The 19,449-nt window shown below is 44.7% G+C and overlaps 1 protein-coding gene across 1 annotated transcript in view; it reads right to left on the bottom strand.

Annotated features, from left to right (window-relative positions):
- Window positions 1-340: 340 nt before the first annotated feature.
- The window catches only part of LOC129709032 (ataxin-7-like protein 1), a 67,102-nt gene continuing 47,993 nt past the window's right edge, over window positions 341-19,449 (bottom strand). Inside the window, exons 10-11 of the mRNA XM_055655146.1 lie at window positions 17,804-18,644; window positions 341-8,055 (exon numbers count right to left, since the gene is read on the bottom strand). Coding sequence (XP_055511121.1) covers window positions 8,038-8,055; window positions 17,804-18,644 — 859 coding nt within the window. The 3' untranslated portion in view covers window positions 341-8,037. The remainder of the gene's footprint in view (window positions 8,056-17,803; window positions 18,645-19,449) is intronic.

Here is a 19,449-nt window from a genome sequence, read left to right as displayed (position 1 = left end):
CTAAGGATATACTGTTAAGCGGGTCAAGCAGCATCAATGGAAGACATGGGTAGGCAACATTCTGAGTCAGGATTCAGGATTGAAGGATTCCCACCCAAAATGTCACCTCGCCAGGTCTTCCAGATGAGCTGCGTGACCCACTGAGTTATACATTTTGTATGTATCTCAATGTAAACAAGCATCTGCAATTCCTTCTGATCCACTGAGTTGCTCCAGCTTTTGTGCCTGTCCTGCTCAGAGCTCTGACATGTATGCAAATATTCTATCCATCGCCATTCTCAAATTCATCTTTTTTACCAGTGTTAATATTAAAGGACACATCAAAAATTTGAATAAAACTTTTATTTAAAAAAAATATCCAAATAGCTCACCAAACAGATAAACAAAAAAAAAAACTTTATTCAAAACATCTGTTTGGGTAATATAAATTATACATTTGTTTATAAACCAAAACACACTGTAAAAAAATCCATAAATATTGGTCATACTGCAATCACTCAAAACGAACTCCCCAACACAAGTATAGGAGGCAACGTCAACTGGCCTCAAGCCAATGATGTATGGAATGTGACCTCAGCAGGTTGGTTGACTCCCAACAACTGAGGGATGGGTTAGGAGTGGATTGGAGCCTGGACAATGTGCTACGTTATTATAGGAACCCCGTGCACACCTATGATACGATCAGCCTGTATTTAGGCACCTGATTATTGTCACCCTTACTGCTACACCGAGCAGAGAATTGAGCTTAGTGATGATACCATCTGTGTTTGAACAACCTACTAAACATTCATTATCTCGGCTCACTCGTTGCGATTGGTCATCCATACTGTCCCCAACAAGAAGTCAAAACTCTCCCGAGGGCTGGGCGTGTCTCCACGCAAAAACAAAAGTGCAGGTGGAACTGTGGAGGGAGTGGACAGACGAGTTTTCATCAGACTGAGCGGAATGGGGAGAAAAATGGAAGAGAGAGGTGGGACGTTGGCAAAGTGGATAGAGGTTGTTTGGTAGATGGGTGGAGTCGTTTATAGGTGAAAAGGAGACAAATGGGTGGCAGATAAGGAAAGAAGTCAAAGTGGGAAAGGAATAAAATGAAAGCCAGAGAGGGGGATAAGGGTGGAAGGGGTCAACGGTGAAGAAAGGGGATGGAAAGGTTAATATTAGACTCTGGAAAGGGAGATGAGCATACAGAGGACAGGAAAGGAGCAGGGTGACGAGAGTGGTGGGAGATTGTGGGAGAAATGTGTGTATACCGTGGTGGAGGGGGAGGGAAAGAGAGGGGAGGATTGGGGAGAGTATTTGATACTATTGGGTTCATACCATTAGGTCGCAAGTGAAATACCCTGTTCTTCCAATTTGCATGTTGCCTCACACTGGCAACTGAGAACTTTAGTTGGGAAGGAATGAGTGAGCCAAGGAGTTATGGAGAAAGCTGTTTCTACAGAAAGGGGAACTGAGGCAGAAGGCTGTGACTGGTGGTGGGAGCTAATTGAAGGTGGCGGAAGTGATGTGGAGGTTGGTGGTGTGAAAGTCAAGGACCAGTGGAATTCTTTTCTCGTTCTGTCGGTGGGGCGGGGGGAAAGAGTGCAGAACTGTTGGATACAGCGGAGACCTGGTTGAGGGCGCAATCCATAACGGGAGGGGAGAGACAACAATTACTAAAGAAATAGGACGTCTTAGATGTCCTAGAGTGGAAAGGCTCATCTGGGGAGCAGAAGCAGCAGAGACAGAGACAGAGACAATTAGAGTCAGGGATGGCAAAAGGCAGGGTGGGAATAGGGTGGGTAATCTCTAAGCAAATCTTGATCAGCAAAAACATTGTTGAACCTATTTCTATTCACTGTGGCTGCAACACCAAATCGCTCAATAATTCTAACCACAAGAGTGCTCTTTAAAAACAATTCAGCCTACTTGAAAAAGTGAGCTTTGAGTCCACCCGTTCTGAAGAGCGTATCACGTGAATTAAAAAGTGCATCATATGAAAAAAGCACAGTGGAAAATCGTATGAAAAGGTTTTGTTTTTAAATTGCTACAGTCATGGCAACATACCAAACCTTTAGTTCCCATTTTATTAATTTTAATATTTTATTTCTGTCCTTTGCTGAGCGTACTGGTGGTTTCCTGATGCATTACCTTACAGAAAGTAGCAAATTAAACATCAAGGTTTCCCATGTCTTGCTAGTAATCACTATCCTAAATCAGCAACACAGACATTTTAAAAGGCTTCCCTAGTCAAGTTCAACAAATTTTAGTATTGATCTGTAACAGTTTCAGGGATATGACCATTGTTGAGCCCAATTGATAATTTCTTGACACCATCAAAGCACCCTTTCTCAACATACAATATAGGTATGAGGCATTGAAATGTAGGCCTTCAAAAAGCAAAACTGCAGGTGCTAGAAATCTGAAATAAAACAGAGTGCAGGAAACATTCAGCAGATCAGAAAGCATCTGTAGAGAGATAGAGTTAACATTTCAGGTCGATGACCTTTCATTGGAAATGTTATGAAGCCCAAATCTGCAACTATTCAAATGCTGCCTAACCTGCTGTGCATATTTCTCTGTTTCTGTTAACGGGATACTATTTTGTGAATTATAAAACTAGCAATCTCCAATAATAAACTTCAAGGACATGTATTAAATATTTTCTAGCAAAACAATACCAACACCAAAAATAATTATTTAAACAAAAAAAGGCAAATCTCATATTCAATGAAAGTATTGTCTATTGTCAATTCAGTTCCTTAAGTTACTGTTCTCTCATGTGAGCAAAATATGCAGTCCAAACACTCAGAGAGTAGGATAAATAAAAAAAAGAGGTTGACATTTTAGCAGGCCTTTTGGGAATTCAAAGTAATTTTGAGGTACTGCAAGCTTGGGGAGTGATATAAACTATATAAGATCTATAAAATTGTCTACATAATGTCTGAAGAGGGGTCTCGACCCGAAACGTCACCTATTCCTTTTCTCCAGAGATGCTGTCTGGCCTGTGGAGTTGCTCCAGCTTTCTGTAAAATTATCATTGTGTTCAACACAGTGGGCATGAGGACGTCTCTACTTCTGAGCAAGACCAAAGTGAGTAGCAATAAGTATGACAATCATTGATAAATCCAATAATTAATTAACACCACTACCAGAGTGGTGAAACTGTAGAAACAGGTACAAAACAATCCTTTTATATGAAGTAGCTGATGCAAAAACAATTAAGAGGAAGCAAGCCAACATATGGGGGTTAGATGAAGATTGTTGGGAGGACACCCTGTTTAAATACTAGCTTGGAATTGCCTGCCTAATTAGTCTTTTCTGTGTAATAAACTATTGAAGGAATACAATGGTTAAAAAGCCAAGATAAACAAACATTTGGAAGATTAAATAGTGATGGGATTTCTCCACTCGTCAGCAATTCATCAATGACAAGGCCTCAACGTTAAGACAAGAAGGACAAACATTGCTGTAAACCCTCTGATCCTTGCAAGCTCTTCATATCTTCCAAATGGTGCATTGGTCTATTTCAATTTATATCGTGTTCCTATCGTTAATGCATTTTAATTTTTTTTATAATTTATTTCAAATTACATCTCTGCCTTGATACTGGTAACATTTTATATGAGAGCATGAAAGTAGGGATGCTCCATGGATTAACACCATACCCACTCTGTCCCTATTACATGGACCCGTTATAGTCTTAATGACGTTATGACTGAGTTTCGGATATGTTAAGTGGGATCAAATTGGTCTATACAGAGCTTCAACCAAGTCTTTCCATTCCAGGCACCAATATAACTCCATACCCAAGGTAGACAAAAATGCTGGAGAAACTCAGCAGGTGCAGCAGCATCTATGGAGCGAAGGAATTATTTCCTACACTCCAGATATGTTGCTGCACCCGCTGAGTTTATCCAGCATTTTTGTCTGCCTTCGATTTTCCAGCATCTGCAGGTCCTTCTTAAATAACTGCATACCCAACCTCCTTATTAAAACATGGCATATAAAGGAAAAAAAACAGATTCGGATTATAATGGTTTGATCTGTACAATAAATTACATGGCTACTGACTTTGCAATGATTTGCATCTGACAGCACACTGGCCTTCACCTGCTGCCAAGGTATCTAATTACCTCAATGGGTATGCATCTGGCATTTGTAACATTAGGTCACTATATATATGTATTTATCTGTATATAGATATATATCTGACCATTTCAATCTGTAAAATATTATAGACAATATGTCGTTACTAGATCAAATACAAAAAATATTTGCATAATTCGGTACATAATCATTAAAAACTTTCCAGACATTTACACACCTTGGCATTTTGAGTTCCGTGCCTGATACGAGTGTTCAGTATTTCACATTATTGTGCGTTGTCTCAGTCATTCACTTGAACCAGCATAATGGAGGTCATTTTTGATACTCCACTGAACTTAATGCTCAATATAGACAGGACAAAGGTGATGAGGACCAGAGACGGGGCTATTTCTGCAAGTCCATTACAAATTCTTGATCATTACATTTTATTCCTTGTTCCTAGAGTCATTCCAGCCCAGAATGATGAGGGGAACTCTTGTTGATCTGCTAACTTTAAGGGCTATGCGGATAATAAGTCTGATATTGTATGACCAGCGCTACACACTATTAAACTGGTAATCCCAATAACAGTGTTAGAGGTAAAATGAAAACTATTGCACTGATACTGGAGGCAGAGTGGAAGAGACTCATCTGAGGGGCAAGCAGACAGGAGCTCATAAGGAAACATGACAACTCAATGCTATACCTCCAAGAAATAACATCGCGTAGTTCACATAAAATTATATCTAACTGAATTAAAAGTACAAAATAAAGTTATGGAGAAGAGGATGACTAGTATCAATGATGCTGATCAAATGTGATAGGGCTGAAATATGTACATAAAATAGCAATGATATTTTTTTTAAAACCCGCTTGTAACAGAAAATACGATGCAACCATGTTGTATGAATATTCAGTTCATCTTATCGTGGGCAAAGGAATGGTTTGGTTTGAGAATTAGACAGAATTTGACAGAACAGAAACAAAACAAGTAATGTTAAAATGGTTTGTAGTTAACCTCTGAGGTCACTTTTATGAACTTAGCCTAGTTTCCATCTCATAGATGTGGTAAGAAGCCAGGAGGGGGTCGGGTACTTTTTGGAGCTGCCGTTCCGGCGCCTCTGTTTATAATATCTGTACTCATCACAACCCTAACCCTAACCCTAACCTCTGTAAATACCTCCAGATAAATAAAAGTGTTCCATGCGTCACAATACTTTGGGATAGTGAATTCCAGAGATTCATCACCCGCTGCAAGAAGTTCCTATGCCAAGGATATTGCAAGTGAGATCAGCTTTATGTTAACAAGTTTGGAAATTTGTTTCCACTGGCCCACTGCTGTGGCACGCTATCCCTAACCCATACCCTAACCCTAACTAACCCCAAAACGGAGGCGCCGAAACGGCTAGGTCACAATGTTCACCCAGTAATTCAATGATCAACATATAGTCTGGCCTGTAGTGGTGGGTGGATGGTTGGAAGTATTATTTGGAGGGTTCAGCGTAAGTGATCTAAGGCAGCTGAATGAGACAGAACAGGCCTCTTAGAAGCCCCCACTACTCCTACCCATGAACCAATAATCCATCCCCATCCAGAGGGCAGAGGTTGCCTCTTGGACAGAATGAATAGTGTAGAAGGGGAGGTGAGGTCAGAGACATGTAAACAAAAGAGAAAGTTAAAACTTGTGCAGACTTTACATCTTCTGTCCGTCATGGCTTGGGTTTTTCCTGGGTGCTCTAATTTCCTCCAACATCCCAAAGACATACTAGTGGATTAGTAACTGTGAATTACCTCTCACTACAAGTTACAAATGAAAGAACGTTGATGTGCATGTGTGAAGGTGAGTAAATTGGTGAAGAAATGGGACTAAAGAGATGACACCCCTGAGAGCTAGTATGCACCTGGCATATCAAATGATCTCCTTCTGTGTTGGTGTCAATCTAAGATAAGGTATCGAGGGGTAGAGAAATGGAATTTGGAGAAGGGAGAAAAGCAGAGGGGAGGGATTGAAAACAAATAAAGTACCAGACTGTAATGGAAGATGTGGGATTAACTGTAAAGGTTAAACCATCACTGGGCAAAAGATGCTCAAATTCATTTAAACAGAAGGAATTAATGATATCCCTATTACCAATAAATCAAATTATTCTTCCTTTTCAGCATGCGCCCTTCCCAATCCCATGAAGGTTTCACACAGAGTAGCCAAGTTCACAAATATGACTGAATGAACAAATTTCAAAGGCACTGTGATGCAGTCGGTTTAGAGTCAGAGGGCAAAGATACATTCATCATTTGCCTCCAGGTCCGATGGAACTATTTTTCTTCCTATTCATATTTACGAATGGAACTGTTCAAACTTTTCTGATCAAATTTCAGTAGGTATGAAGTTTAATTTGTGGCAGTCAATATCCTCCTCTCTTAACCTTTCCCGCTCAAACTACTCCTGGTGGCTGTTAGTGCCAGTGCTAGTGTAGTATCTCCTAGAGTGAGAAGAGTAGTGTGCTCTACTGGTGGTGGATCTAACTACTCGAGGGGGAGGGAAAGGGAAGGTGAGGTATTCTTGCAGGCTCGTCCTAATTGTGCAAAACCGTTATGAGGGGAATGTTTAATTGGGGAATGTACCTGAAGGGCATCCAGCACCCACAGGCCATCATAAATAGCTCTGTGAGAAGATGAAGGCAGGGAATAACACACTTACAAATGCATGAATCAAACAGGGATACTTGCACCCCACTGACTGCAGGTCCTGGACTGAAGAAATGGCACAATGTCCTGTTAGCATTCTCCTATATGTCTAAAGCACAGGTTGAATGTTCCATGGCTAAGTTTGTGTGCATTTGTAATCAGGTCCCTATTAGAACAATGCAGAGCAGGGCCTCCATGGCAAGTGGCCAGTAAACAAAATACAGTAAACCCTCATTATAACGGAGCATGGGGGGAATGGGGGGGTGGGGGGAATAGTGTCATTATTGACGATTGTCTGCTATAAGTGAGGAAGGGATTACCGAGTTATAGTACCATTGTACAAGTAGTGGAAACAAAGTATGCAGATGCTGGTTAATACACAATAGGACACATAGTGCTGCAGTAAATCAGGAAGTCAGGCAACATATGTGAAGAACATGGATATGCGACGTTTTGGGTTGAGACCCTTCTTCAGACTCTGCCTGGAATGGGGCCCGAACTCCAGGTGTGTTGATGGCCCGGGCCTGCTGGCGGCCAGAGGGGAGGTGAGGATCGGCAGAGTCATGGTCGCGGCCTGTGGGCGGCTGGAATGCAGGTAAAGGGTTGGCGGTGGCAGGCGCGGTCTGGGAGCGGCCAAGGAAACTGTGTGGGCCGGCAGTGGCGGCCGTAGGTCCAGCCTGAAAGCTGCCGATAGGGTGGGGTGAGCCGTGTCGGTAGCCCAGCCTGGCGTTGAAGGTCGGTAGGTCAGGATGCGGCCATGGTGGTGGTGGTGGCGGCTGGGAGTGGGGTCGCCAGCTGGCCTAGAAACTGCCGTGGAGGCACTGTGAGCCGGGAGTACCGTCGGCAGTCTGGTCCGGTGCTGAAGGTGGGTAGGTCTGGCCTGGAAGAGGCTGGGTGACGGCGCGTGCCGGGGGTGTCCACCTGCCTGGCCTGGTGGTGAAGATCGGTAAGTTCATCCGCTATAACCAAAATCCATTATAAAGAGGTTTGTAATAACGAGGGTTCACTGTAGTCAGAAAAAGGTTCAAAGGGATAAACAAAACAGATGGATGACAAGAGTAGTAACTGAACTCCATACTGATGTGGTATGCAGTACATAGGGCAGGCTGCACGCCCAAAAGTAGTTTGTACTAAATGTGGCAGCTGCCGGGATATGCCCTCTTTCATTTGTGCCCAATAAGCATGTGATCCGACAGAGCTCTCGACACCCGCGATAGAGCTCTCGACCAGAGCTCTCGACACCAGAGAAAGGTTTCCAGGTCCTTGTCCCCACCAAGGTAATTTTCAAGGGCGCACCTTTGCCTGCAGGGAGACAGACAAAGAGAGAGGCAGAGAGAGTTTAACTTTCATCATATGTGATTCATCATCGAAACCCAAAGAAAAGACAAGAGTATACAGGTTCCTCTAACTCCTGCTGGTTATTGGAGATTAAGTATAATCTCTGTTATGTTACAAAACATATGCACAGCTACAAACATATGCACAGCATGATCCCATGAATATATGAAATTGTAACCATGTAATCATTTTAAGTGTAGTCACATAAACTAAAGACTCTGGAATCTTGAGCAAATGGAGGGAATGGACTGATGAAGTTTTAGGTCAGGACTCTACTTCAGATTCATTGGAATGTGGGGGGGGGGATAAAGCTGGAAGAGAGATCTGGGGGTAGTGGGGGACAAAGTCTGGCAAGTCATTGGTGGACATAGATGAGGGGGTGGTTGGCAGATGGGTGGAGTGTGATAAAGTCTAGAGGTGAAAAGGAGACAAGAGGCTGTCAAATAAGAACTGTAGATGTGAAATGCAACGCTGGAGGAGGGATATGGGCACGAAGAGACGGGAGGAGGGGGCGATAAAAGGAAATGGGGAACTCGAAGATGGGAGGAGAATGTGGGAAGAAGGAGAAAGGAGCAGGGAGACTGGGGATTGGGAGATGGTGGGAGGAATGTTAGCGTGTCAGGGTGAGAGAGGCACCTGAAAGAGGCGGGGAGAGTGGGTGGGTTGGTTAGGAGGGCATTACTTGAAATGAGAGAATTCAATATTCATACCGTTGGGCTGCAAACTACGGAGAGCGGAATAGGAGGTGTTGTTCCTCCAGTTTGTGTGTGGCCTCACTCTGGCAATGGAGGAGGCCAAAGCCTGATATGTTGTTATGGGAATGGGAAGGATAGTCTAAATGGTTAGCGAGCGGGATATCCACCAGGGCTTGTCGAACAGTGAAACGTTCACCTAGTCCACGCTTGGTAAAGGAGGCCACATCGGGAGCACTGAATACAGTAAACGAGGTTTGAAGAGGTAGGTGCATGTGAACCTCTGCCTCACCTGGAGGGGCTGCTGGGGTTCCTGGGTGGGAATGAGAGAGGAGGTGTAGGGATAGATGTTACATCTTTTGGGTGCAGTGGAAAGTACCAGGAGGGTACGGGTTAGATATGATGTGATGCGTGCACCAAGACGATGCCGAGAGTGGTCCCTACAGAAAGTGGAAAGGGTGGTGACGAGAAGATGCGACGAGTGAAAGTTGGCAGAAATGTTGGAGAATTACGGAATTACGGTGAAAGGTGAGCATCAGGGGAACTCTATCCGTATTCTGTCTGGGGAGAGGGGTGAGTGAGAGCAAACTGAGGGACACAGAAGATTCATTCACAGCAGCAGGGTAGAAACCATGTTTACTGAAGAAAGAGGACACCTCGGATGTCCTAGAGTGGAAAGCCTCATTCTTGGGAGCAGATGCGGCAGAGATGGAGAAATTAAGTGTAAGGGAAGGCACTCTTGCAAGAGGCTGGATGAGAGAAGGTGTAATCATGGTAGGATCTTGGTAGGGAGGAGGGGGAATGAGGGGGGGGGGGGGGGGGGGGGGGGGAAGGAAAAAAAACTGGAAAAGGGGAGATACATGGGAAGTAATAGATTGAGTGTTTAAGAAGGAACTGCAGATGCTGGAATATCGAAGGTAGACAAAAATGCTGTAGAAACTCAGCGGGTGCAGCAGTATCTATGGAGCAAAGGTTGGAGGAGGTGCAGGTGAACCTCTGCCTCACCTGGAAAGACAGTTTGGATGGATCCCTTGGATGGAGTCGGGGGGGGGGGGGGGGGGGGGTAAAGGGACAGGTGTTGCATCTCCTGCGTTTGCAGAGGAAAGTACCTGGGGAGGGGGTGGTTTGGGTGGGAAGGGACGAGTTGACCAGGGAGTTTCGGAGGGAACGGTCTCTGCAGAAAGCAGAAAGGGGTGGAGATGGGAAGATGTGGCCGGTAGTGGGATCCCGTTGGTCTAAATTGATAATATATATTGTAAATAACTGGGATCCCAGCACTGAGCCTTGCGGCTACCCCGCAAACGTACAAACTACGTACAGACAGCACCCATGGTCAGGATTGAACTCGGAGCACTGGCGTTCTATGGCGGCAACTCTACCATTGGTTGAGTTAGTATGGGATAAGGAGTTAAAATTATTAGGAATCGGGAGACTTGACTGTATACTTGTGATCAAAAAGAAAAAGGAAGCATATGTAAGGTTTAAGAAGATAAATCAGACAGTGCCTTTGAGAAATATAAAGCAAGTAGAAAATAACTCGGGTGGGCGATTGGAAAGGCCCAAAGGGGCCGTGAAAGACATTGGTGAGTCGGATTAAAGAAAATCCCAAGCTTTTTAAAATGAACATTAAAAACAACATGCGAAGATAGAGCCATTCAAGGGTAAAGGAGGGAATTTGTGCTTGGAGTCAGAGGATAAAGGCAAGATATGGAGTACATTGCATCTGTATTCACAAAGGACATTTGTGGAAAATACTAACATGCAGGAGCTGTTTGATATCAAGGAGCAGGTGGAGCTGGGGTTTTTGAAGAGTATTAACATGAATACATTTCTGGAGCCTGGTGGGATCTATCCTAGGTTATTAAGAGAAGCAAGAGAGGGGATTGCTGGGGTCATAACAAAAATCTTCTCAATTCTTCATCAACCCACACAATATGGTTTTTCGGGTAAGGAAATTCACAAATGACTACACAAAGATGTGCGATTTGGAGTAAAATCCACACACGGAATTCAGGTGGGAAAAAAAAATCAAGGATTTTTTTTCCCACTCATGACGTGCCAGGAGTGCACAAGGATGAAGTTTATAAGGATGTTGCTGACTCGAGGGCTTGGGCTATAGGGAGAGTTGGGGCAGGCTAGGACTTTATTTCCTCGGGTAGAGGAGGTAGATGGGTGATCTTATCGAGGGGAATAAAATCATCATGGGAATAAATATGTTGAGCACACGGTCTTTTTCCCAAAGCAAGGGAAACAAGTACCATTGGGAAACAAGGACCATCTTAAGATGAGAGGGAAAAGAATGAACAGGAACCCGAGAGGCAACTTTTCCACGCAGAGGATGGTGGGTATATGAAACAAGCTACCAGAGGGGCGGAGGTCACGAGGAGTAGTGTATGGGTGGTGGGTGGTCAGGTAGCCTAATTAAAAGAGGAGGACGGCAGATGGTTGGACAAAGGCCAGAGATAAAAGACAAAAGGGGGGAGATAAGGATAGAAGTGTGAGTTCTGAAGCTAGTGGAAGGAATATAGGTGGAAGGGGAGGGTTTTATTACCCCTTTTTCTCCTCTGCTCCAGCCATTACCAATTTCTCTTATGCTGGCTCCACAGTAGTGAGAGAAAAATATTTACATACACCTTATGAACAGGGAGGGAGCAAACCCAACACTGAGTTTAGTACAGTATTTACAACCAATAGCTGTCATCCAAGGCTTAAAATGAACAGATTCCTGGAAGAAAATATGACCTCTGAGCTCAGGGCATTTCGTACATTGATCAATTCAGCTAAGCAATGCTTGAATTATATCTCATTTCAATCCACCAAATGTCTCTAATAATCTTAGCCTTTAAGTGTGAATCACAATTTGCAGGAAAACTGTTCCCAGATTTCCACATCCTTTGTGAAATTGCTCCTTGTCATCACTCTGCCCTCATTATAAGGTTGTGTGGGAAGGAACTGCAGATGCTGGTTTAAACCGAAGATAAACACAAAAGGCTGGAGTAACTCGGCGGGACAGGCAGCATCTCTGGAGAGAGGGAATGGGTGGCGTTTCGGGTCGAGACCTTTCTTCTCACGATAAGGCTGTTCCACATTTATCCACCAGAGGAAGTAGTTTCTCTTTATCTTCATCCTATCGGATTCTTTAATCATTTTAAGACAACTCGCATTCATTATTTAGGTCATTTAGCCTCCAGAATCATTTAGGCCCCTAGATCCTCTTCTGAGTACTGCCCAGGATCGAATGTAGTCTCTACCCAATGAGATCTAAATGGAGCTTGATACAAATGTAGCATTGCATACAACACATGGATTATAGTTCCCTGATGTTGTCAAATCAGGATTTGAACCTTTTTCACCTGTTCACTGGTTTTTAGTGACTACTGTACTCAAAACCTTAGAATTTCACTGCTCCGGCACCTTCTCACCATTTAGAAAAACCGACCAACCTTCCTTTGGGTAAACCAAGCACTAAACCAACCATTGCCAACACAATAGTCAAAGTTCCTACTCTAGTTTTCACTGAAAGTGGCTCCAAGCTGCGTGGTCAAATTCCTCTATAGCTCCATCTCAGGGCATCTACTACACACAGTGCCTCAGGAAGGCCGTCAGCATTCACAAAGACTCCTCACACCCTTGTAATAGTCTGTTCGAACTTCTACCTTCCGGCAGACGTTACAAGGCCTTCTACGCCCGCACCTCCAGACTCAGGAACAGCTTCATCCCCAGAGCTATCGCTGCTCTCAACCAGCCAGGCCGAGTGCCCCCACCCCCATGAACTGTCTCTCTCGGATGGTCACGTCGCACATCGACCCGGCACAGATCTATTTGCACTTTATACTGTTTTACTGTTCTTTTTTTATAAATTATGTTTCTCTGAGTATCCAAATTTTAGTTGTTCAAGTTATAGCATCAGAACATATAGCTGCATACCAAATCTCATTGCACCTATGTGCAATGATAATAAAAGATATTATCATTATTATTATCTACTTTTCCAGATGTGATAGGCCAAATTACAAACAAATATGAGACGAAGCACAGGAAGGAGATAGAGAACTTAGTAACATGTTGTTAGGACAATAACATAGAAACATAGAACATAGAAATTAGGTGCAGGAGTAGGCCATTCGGCCCTTCGAGCCTGCACCGCCATTTAATATGATCATGGCTGATCATCCAACTCAGTATCCCGTACCTGCCTTCTCTCCATACCCTCTGATCCCCTTGGCCACAAGGCCCACATCTAACTCCCTCTTAAATATAGCCAATGAACTGGCCTCAACTACCCTCTGTGGCAGAGAGTTCCAGAGATTCACCACTCTCTGTGTGAAAAAAGTTCTCCTCATCTCGGTTTTAAAGGATTTCCCCCTTATCCTTAAGCTGTGACCCCTTGTCCTGGACTTCCCCAACATCGGGAACAATCTTCCTGCATCTAGCCTGTCCAACCCCTTAAGAATTTTGTAAGTTTCTATAAGATCCCCTCTCAATCTCCTAAATTCTAGAGATTATAAACCAAGTCTATCCAGTCTTTCTTCATAAGACAGTCCTGACATCCCAGGAATCAGTCTGGTGAACCTTCTCTGCACTCCCTCTATGGCAATAATGTCCTTCCTCAGATTTGGAGACCAAAACTGCACGCAATACTCCAGGTGTGGTCTCACCAAGACCCTGTACAACTGCAGTAGAACCTCCCTGCTCCTATACTCAAATCCTCTTGCTATGAAAGCCAACATACCATTCGCATTCTTTACTGCCTGCTGCACCTGCATGCCTACTGGGTGTACCATGACACCCAGGTCTCGCTGCATCTCCCCCTTTCCCAATCGGCCACCATTTAGATAATAATCTGCTTTCCCGTTTTTGCCACCAAAATGGATAACCTCACATTTATCCACATTATACTGCATCTGCCAAACATTTGCCCACTCACCCAGCCTATCCAAGTCACCTTGCAGTCTCCTAGCATCCTCCTCACACCTAACACTGCCCCCCAGCTTAGTGTCATCCGCAAACTTGGAGATATTGCCTTCAATTCCCTCATCCAGATCATTAATATATATTGTAAATAGCTGGGGTCCCAGTACTGAGTCTTGCGGTACCCCACTAGTCACTGCCTGCCATTGTGAAAAGGACCCGTTTACTCCTACTCTTTGCTTCCTGTTTGCCAGCCAGTTCTCTATCCACATCAATACTGAACCCCCAATGCCATGTGCTTTAAGTTTGTATACTAATCTCTTATGTGGGACCTTGTCGAATGCCTTCTGGAAGTCCAGATACACCACATCCACTGGTTCTCCCCTATCCACGCTGCTAGTTACATCCTCGAAAAATTCTATAAGATTCGTGAGACATGATTTACCTTTCGTAAATCCATGCTGACTTTGTCCAATGATTTCACCACTTTCCAAATGTGCTGCTATCCCATCTTTAATAACTGACTCTAGCTGTTTCCCCACTACCGATGTTAGGCTAACTGGTCTGTAATTCCCCGTTTTCTCTCTCCCTCCCTTCTTAAAAAGTGGGGTTACGTTTGCTACCCGCCAATCCTCTGGAACTACTCCAGAATCTAAAGAGTTTTGAAAGATTATTACTAATGCATCCACTATTTCTGGAGCTACTTCCTTAAGTACTCTGGGATGCAGCCTATCTGGCCCTGGGGATTTATCGGCCTTTAATCCATTCAATTTACCCAACACCACTTCCCGACAAACCTGGATTTCACTCAATTCCTCCACCTCCTTTGACCCGCGGGCCCCTGCTATTTCCGGCAGATCATTTATGTCTTCCTTATTGAAGACGGAACCAAAGTAGTTATTCAATTGGTCCGCCATATCCTGGTTTCCCATGATCAACTCACCTGTTTCGGACTGCAAGGGACCTACATTTGTTTTTAACTAATCTCTTTCTTTTCACACATATCTATAAAAACTTTTGCAGTCAGTTTTTTATGTTCCCTGCCAGTTTTCTTTCATAATCATTTTCCCTTTCCTAATTAAGCCCTTCGTCCTCCTCTGGGTCTCTGAATTTCTCCCAGTCCTCCGGTATGCTGCTTTTTCTGGCTAGTTTGTACGCATCATCCTTTGCTTTGATACTATCCCTGATTTCCCTTGTTATCCATGGATGCACTACCTTCCCTGATTTATTCTTTTGCCAAACTGGGATGAACAATTTTTGTAGTTCATCCATGCAGTCTTTAAATGCCTTCCATTGCATATCCACCGTCAACCCTTTTAGAATTAATTGCCAGTCAATCTTGGCCAATTCACGTCTCATACCCTCAAAGTTACCTTTCTTTAAGTTCAAAACCATTGCTTCTGAATTAACAATGTCACTCTCCATCCTAATGAAGAACTCAACCATATTATGGTCACTCTTGCCCAAGGGGCCACGCACAACAAGACTACTAACTAACCCTTCCTCATTACTCAATACCCAGTCTAAAATAGCCAGCTCTCTCGTTGGTTCCTCTACATGTTGATTTAGATAACTATCCCGCATACATTCCAAGAAATCCTCTTCCTCAGCACCCCTGCCAATTTGATTCACCCAATCTATATGTAGATTGAAGTCACCCATTATAACTGCTTTGCCTTTGTCGCAAGCATTTCTAATTTCCTGTTTGATACCATCTCCAACTTCACTACTACTGTTAGGTGGCCTGTACACAACACCCACCAGCGTTTTCTGCCCCTTATTGTTTCGCAGCTCTACCCATACCGATTCCACATCCTCCAAACTAATGTCCTTCCTTTCCATTGCGTTAATCTCCTCTCTAACCAGCAACACTACCCCACCTCGTTTTCCTTTCTCTCTATCCTTCCTGAATATTGAATATCCCTGGATGTTCAGCTCCCAGCCTTGGTCACCCTGGAGCCATGTCTCCGTGATCCCAACTATATCATAATCATTAATGGCTAACAGAACATCCCCTCAATATCTAGCTGTGGACTTCAGGAAGTATGATGCCTCAATCAGTATCAATGGTGCCTGTGGAAATAGTTAAGAAATTCATGTTCCTTGCAGTTAACATTACCAACAATCTGGTGTGGAGCAACCACTTTGAAGCAACAGCCTAGAAGGCACACCAATGCCTCAAAAAAAGGAGTGAAAAGGATATGCAATAAAGTTAGTTGTTTGATGGGTGAAAACAAACCCAGGTTCCTTCCCCTGCAACCACAGGAGATGCAACACCTGTCCCTATACCTCCTCCCTCGACTCTGTCCCGGAACCCTGACAGTCATTTCAGGCAAGGCAGAGGTTCACTTGTACCTTCTCTAATCTCATCTACTGTATCCGTTGTTTAAGATGTGGATTCTTATACATCGGCGAGACCAGCGATCGTTTCGCTGAACACCTTTGCTCAGTCTGCCTGAACCTACCTGATCTCCCGGTTGCTAAACACTTTAATTCTCCTTCCCATTCCCACACAGTCCTTTCTGTCCTTGGTCTCTTCCATTGTCAGAGTGAGGCTAAACGCAAATTGGAGGAACAGCATCTTATATTTCGCTGAGCAGCTTACAGCCCAATGGTATGGGTATTGAGTTCTCTAACTTAAAGTAATCCCAGCATTCCCTCTCTCTATCCCTCCCCACATCAGCTTCTCGTTTTTACCCAACAACAGCTAACAATGGCCTGTTTCCTTTATCATCGTTACTTATTTGCATATCTTTCGTTCATTGTTCGTTATCTCTACATCATCATCATCTAGTTCTCTCATTTACCCGTTTCCCTAATTAGTCTGAAGGGTCTCGACCCGAAACGTCCCCCATTCCTTCTATCCAGAGATGCTGCCTGTCCCTCTGAGTTACTCCAGCTTTCTGTTACCAATCTTTGGTTTAAACCAGCATTTGCAGTTACATCCTATCAATGCCTCTATTTCCTCAGGACTCTTATAAACTTCGGCAGATGCAGCATAGAAAGCATTACTGTTGGATCGTATCACAGCTTGGTTTGATGATAAGAACATCAGTGATAGGAGCAGAATTAGGCCATTCAAACAATCAAGTCTACTCTGCCATTGAATCATGGCTGATCTATCTTCTCCCTACTAACCAGTCTCCTGCCTTCTCCCCATAACCTCCGACACCTGTACTAATCAAGAATCTATCTATCTCTGCCTTAGATATATCCACTGACGGCTTCCGCAGTCTTCTTGGGAACAATTTGGAACCAGTTCTGCACAATACCGTAAGAGATTGCAATGAGTTATGGATGCAGCCCAGTTTATCACACCGACCAGATCAGGAACAGCTTTTCCCCCACTGTTATCAGGCTTCTGAATGAACCTAGACAAAATGCTGGAGAAACACAACGGGTGCGGCAACATCTATGGAGCGAAGGAAATGGGCAACGTTTCCTATTTCCTTCTCTCCATAGATGCTGCCACACCCGCTGAGTTTCTCCAGCATTTTTGTCTACCTTCTATTTTCCAGCATCTGCAGTTTCTTCTTGAACATTCTGAATGAACCTTCCATAAGCAAGGGACTGTCCAATTCACCTCTACCCTTTGCACACGTTGAAGTTTGTCTCTGCAACTGGTACTGTATAATGATGAGAACTATATTCTGCACTCTGTATCTTTCCCTTTGCTCTACCTATTGTACTTAAGTTTGGCTTGATTGTATTATTGTATAGTATATATAATCTCTTTTGATAAGATGCAAAACAAAGCTTTTCACTGTACCACAGTACACGTGACAATAATAATCGGAGTATCACACCTTCTGACAAAGGACATGAGAATACCGCTGAGCCAAAAAATTAACTTTTAAATGTATGCTTGAACCTTGGAAATACCACCGTTGAACCTGAATGTGGATTGAGGAGGGATGGGTTGATCTGTACAGCATTAAAGAGGAATTCTGAATACTTCTGCTCCTGAGCCTATGGAATGGAGACAGTTGTATCACTCGAAACAGCAGCTTGCCTGAAGAGCTGGCCTTTAAGTTCAAATTCTCTCCAATTTGATCCTAATTCTTGGGTCCAACTTCTCCACTGATTGCAGCGGGCCAGTTATTCCTTACCTTTTGTGTGTGGGAGTTGAGGGGCGGTCGAGATGGCGCCAAGCTCTCCTCCCTTTTCCTGTGCGCGCAGTTGACTTCGGGGGACTTGGTTAATTTGGTGGGTTTTAAGCACGAGGCCGCGTTCTTCCGTTTCCTGCCCTCAGCCCGTAGGGGTGAGTTGGCGATCAGTGGTGGGGTCGAGGGGCAGTGAATTCCAAGCTTACGTCCCTCACAGAGGCGAGCATCCCTTTTGGGGTCAAAGAGCTCCACTGTCCAGCTGGGACCTTTGATGGACTTCCCTGAATGCCCCACGGTTCCCGCCTGTCCCAGTGCTTTGGGGCTGTGAGCAGCCACTCCATTGTTAGCGTTGTGTGAAGAGGTATTCATGTTAGCGGGCCGGGGGACTATTCCACCAGGCGGAGGGTTGCTGATCCTGCCCAGACTTAGCACACAGTTCCTTTTGAGTGGGGGGTCCAGAGTAGGTTGCAACTGGGAGGCAGAGAATGCTGGCTTCTTCCTCTTGCTTTGTGATGTGTCAGTGAGTGGGTGAGAGCCTTGGTGGAATCCGGACACGCTCCCAGCCTTGGCCCAGGACGTTCTGCCCGAAGCACGCAAAGGGTTTGAGGCGGGGGGTAACAAAGGGGGCGAGCGGCACCGGATGGCAGGCAGTTCCGTGGAGGTCCGCGCTGCGGCGGAGGCAGCAGTCGAGGGTGTTGGCTTTAGATCCGTGTCCGCGAGCGAGGGCGAGGAGGAGTTGGCTGCCACAGGCAGGGAGGACAACGATGGCAGGGAGGACAACGATTGCAGCGAGGAGGCGGGTGGTGGCGGTGCCGTCTGGGCATCCATGGCTGGAGGGATTTTCCTGCATTAAGAAGACAACCCAAAATGAATCAATTATCCCTCACCTTATAAGCGATCAGTTGCAATGTGTTGTGTTGGGTGTGGGGTGTGGGGTGGGGGGGGGTGGGGGGTGTGGGGGGGGGTGTGGGGTGTTCGGTGTGGGGTGTGGGGGGGTGGGGTGGGGTGTGGGGGCAGGCAGGGAAGAGAAAGTAAATGGTGCACAACTGCAAGGGGAACTACATTATAGAGTAATACAGCGTGGAAACAGGCTCTTCGGCCCAACCCGGCCAACATGTCCCAGCTACACAAGTCCCACCTACCTGCCTTTGGCCTATTACTGGAAGAGGGTTGTCCCGCTGCAAGGCATTGGAGAGGAGGGAGTGAACTGCACCTACACTGCTATGAGGGGCTGCACTACAGCATGGGAAGGCGAGGAGGGGAAGCTGCATAGGGTTTTTACAATTAACATTAACATTGATAGATTATTTTCAGATAGCCTATTGAAAACTATGATATCTCAGCAGACAGGTTGGATCAAGATCAGCCATAATCAAGCAAAACCCGAGCGGCCAAGTGGCCTCTTCAGATTTGGTCTTGATTTCACAGCTTTCTCTATCAATGGTCAAAAAGCAGAAGACTGCAGATGCTGGAAATCTGAAAGAAAAAACAAAAAGTGCTGGGGATACTCAGGAGCTCAACAATTAAAAAGGGTGGCACGGTAGCGCAGCGATAGAGTTACTGCCTTACAGCGCTGGAGACCCGGGTTTGATCCCGACTACGGGTGCTGTCTGTACGGAGTTTTCACATTCTCCCCATGACCGCGTGGG

The sequence above is a fragment of the Leucoraja erinacea genome, chromosome 24 (assembly GCF_028641065.1).
Source record: "Leucoraja erinacea ecotype New England chromosome 24, Leri_hhj_1, whole genome shotgun sequence".
Lineage (NCBI taxonomy): Eukaryota > Metazoa > Chordata > Chondrichthyes > Rajiformes > Rajidae > Leucoraja > Leucoraja erinaceus.
The sequence above is the reverse complement of the archived record's forward strand: the minus strand, read 5'-3'. Positions and strand labels throughout refer to the sequence as shown.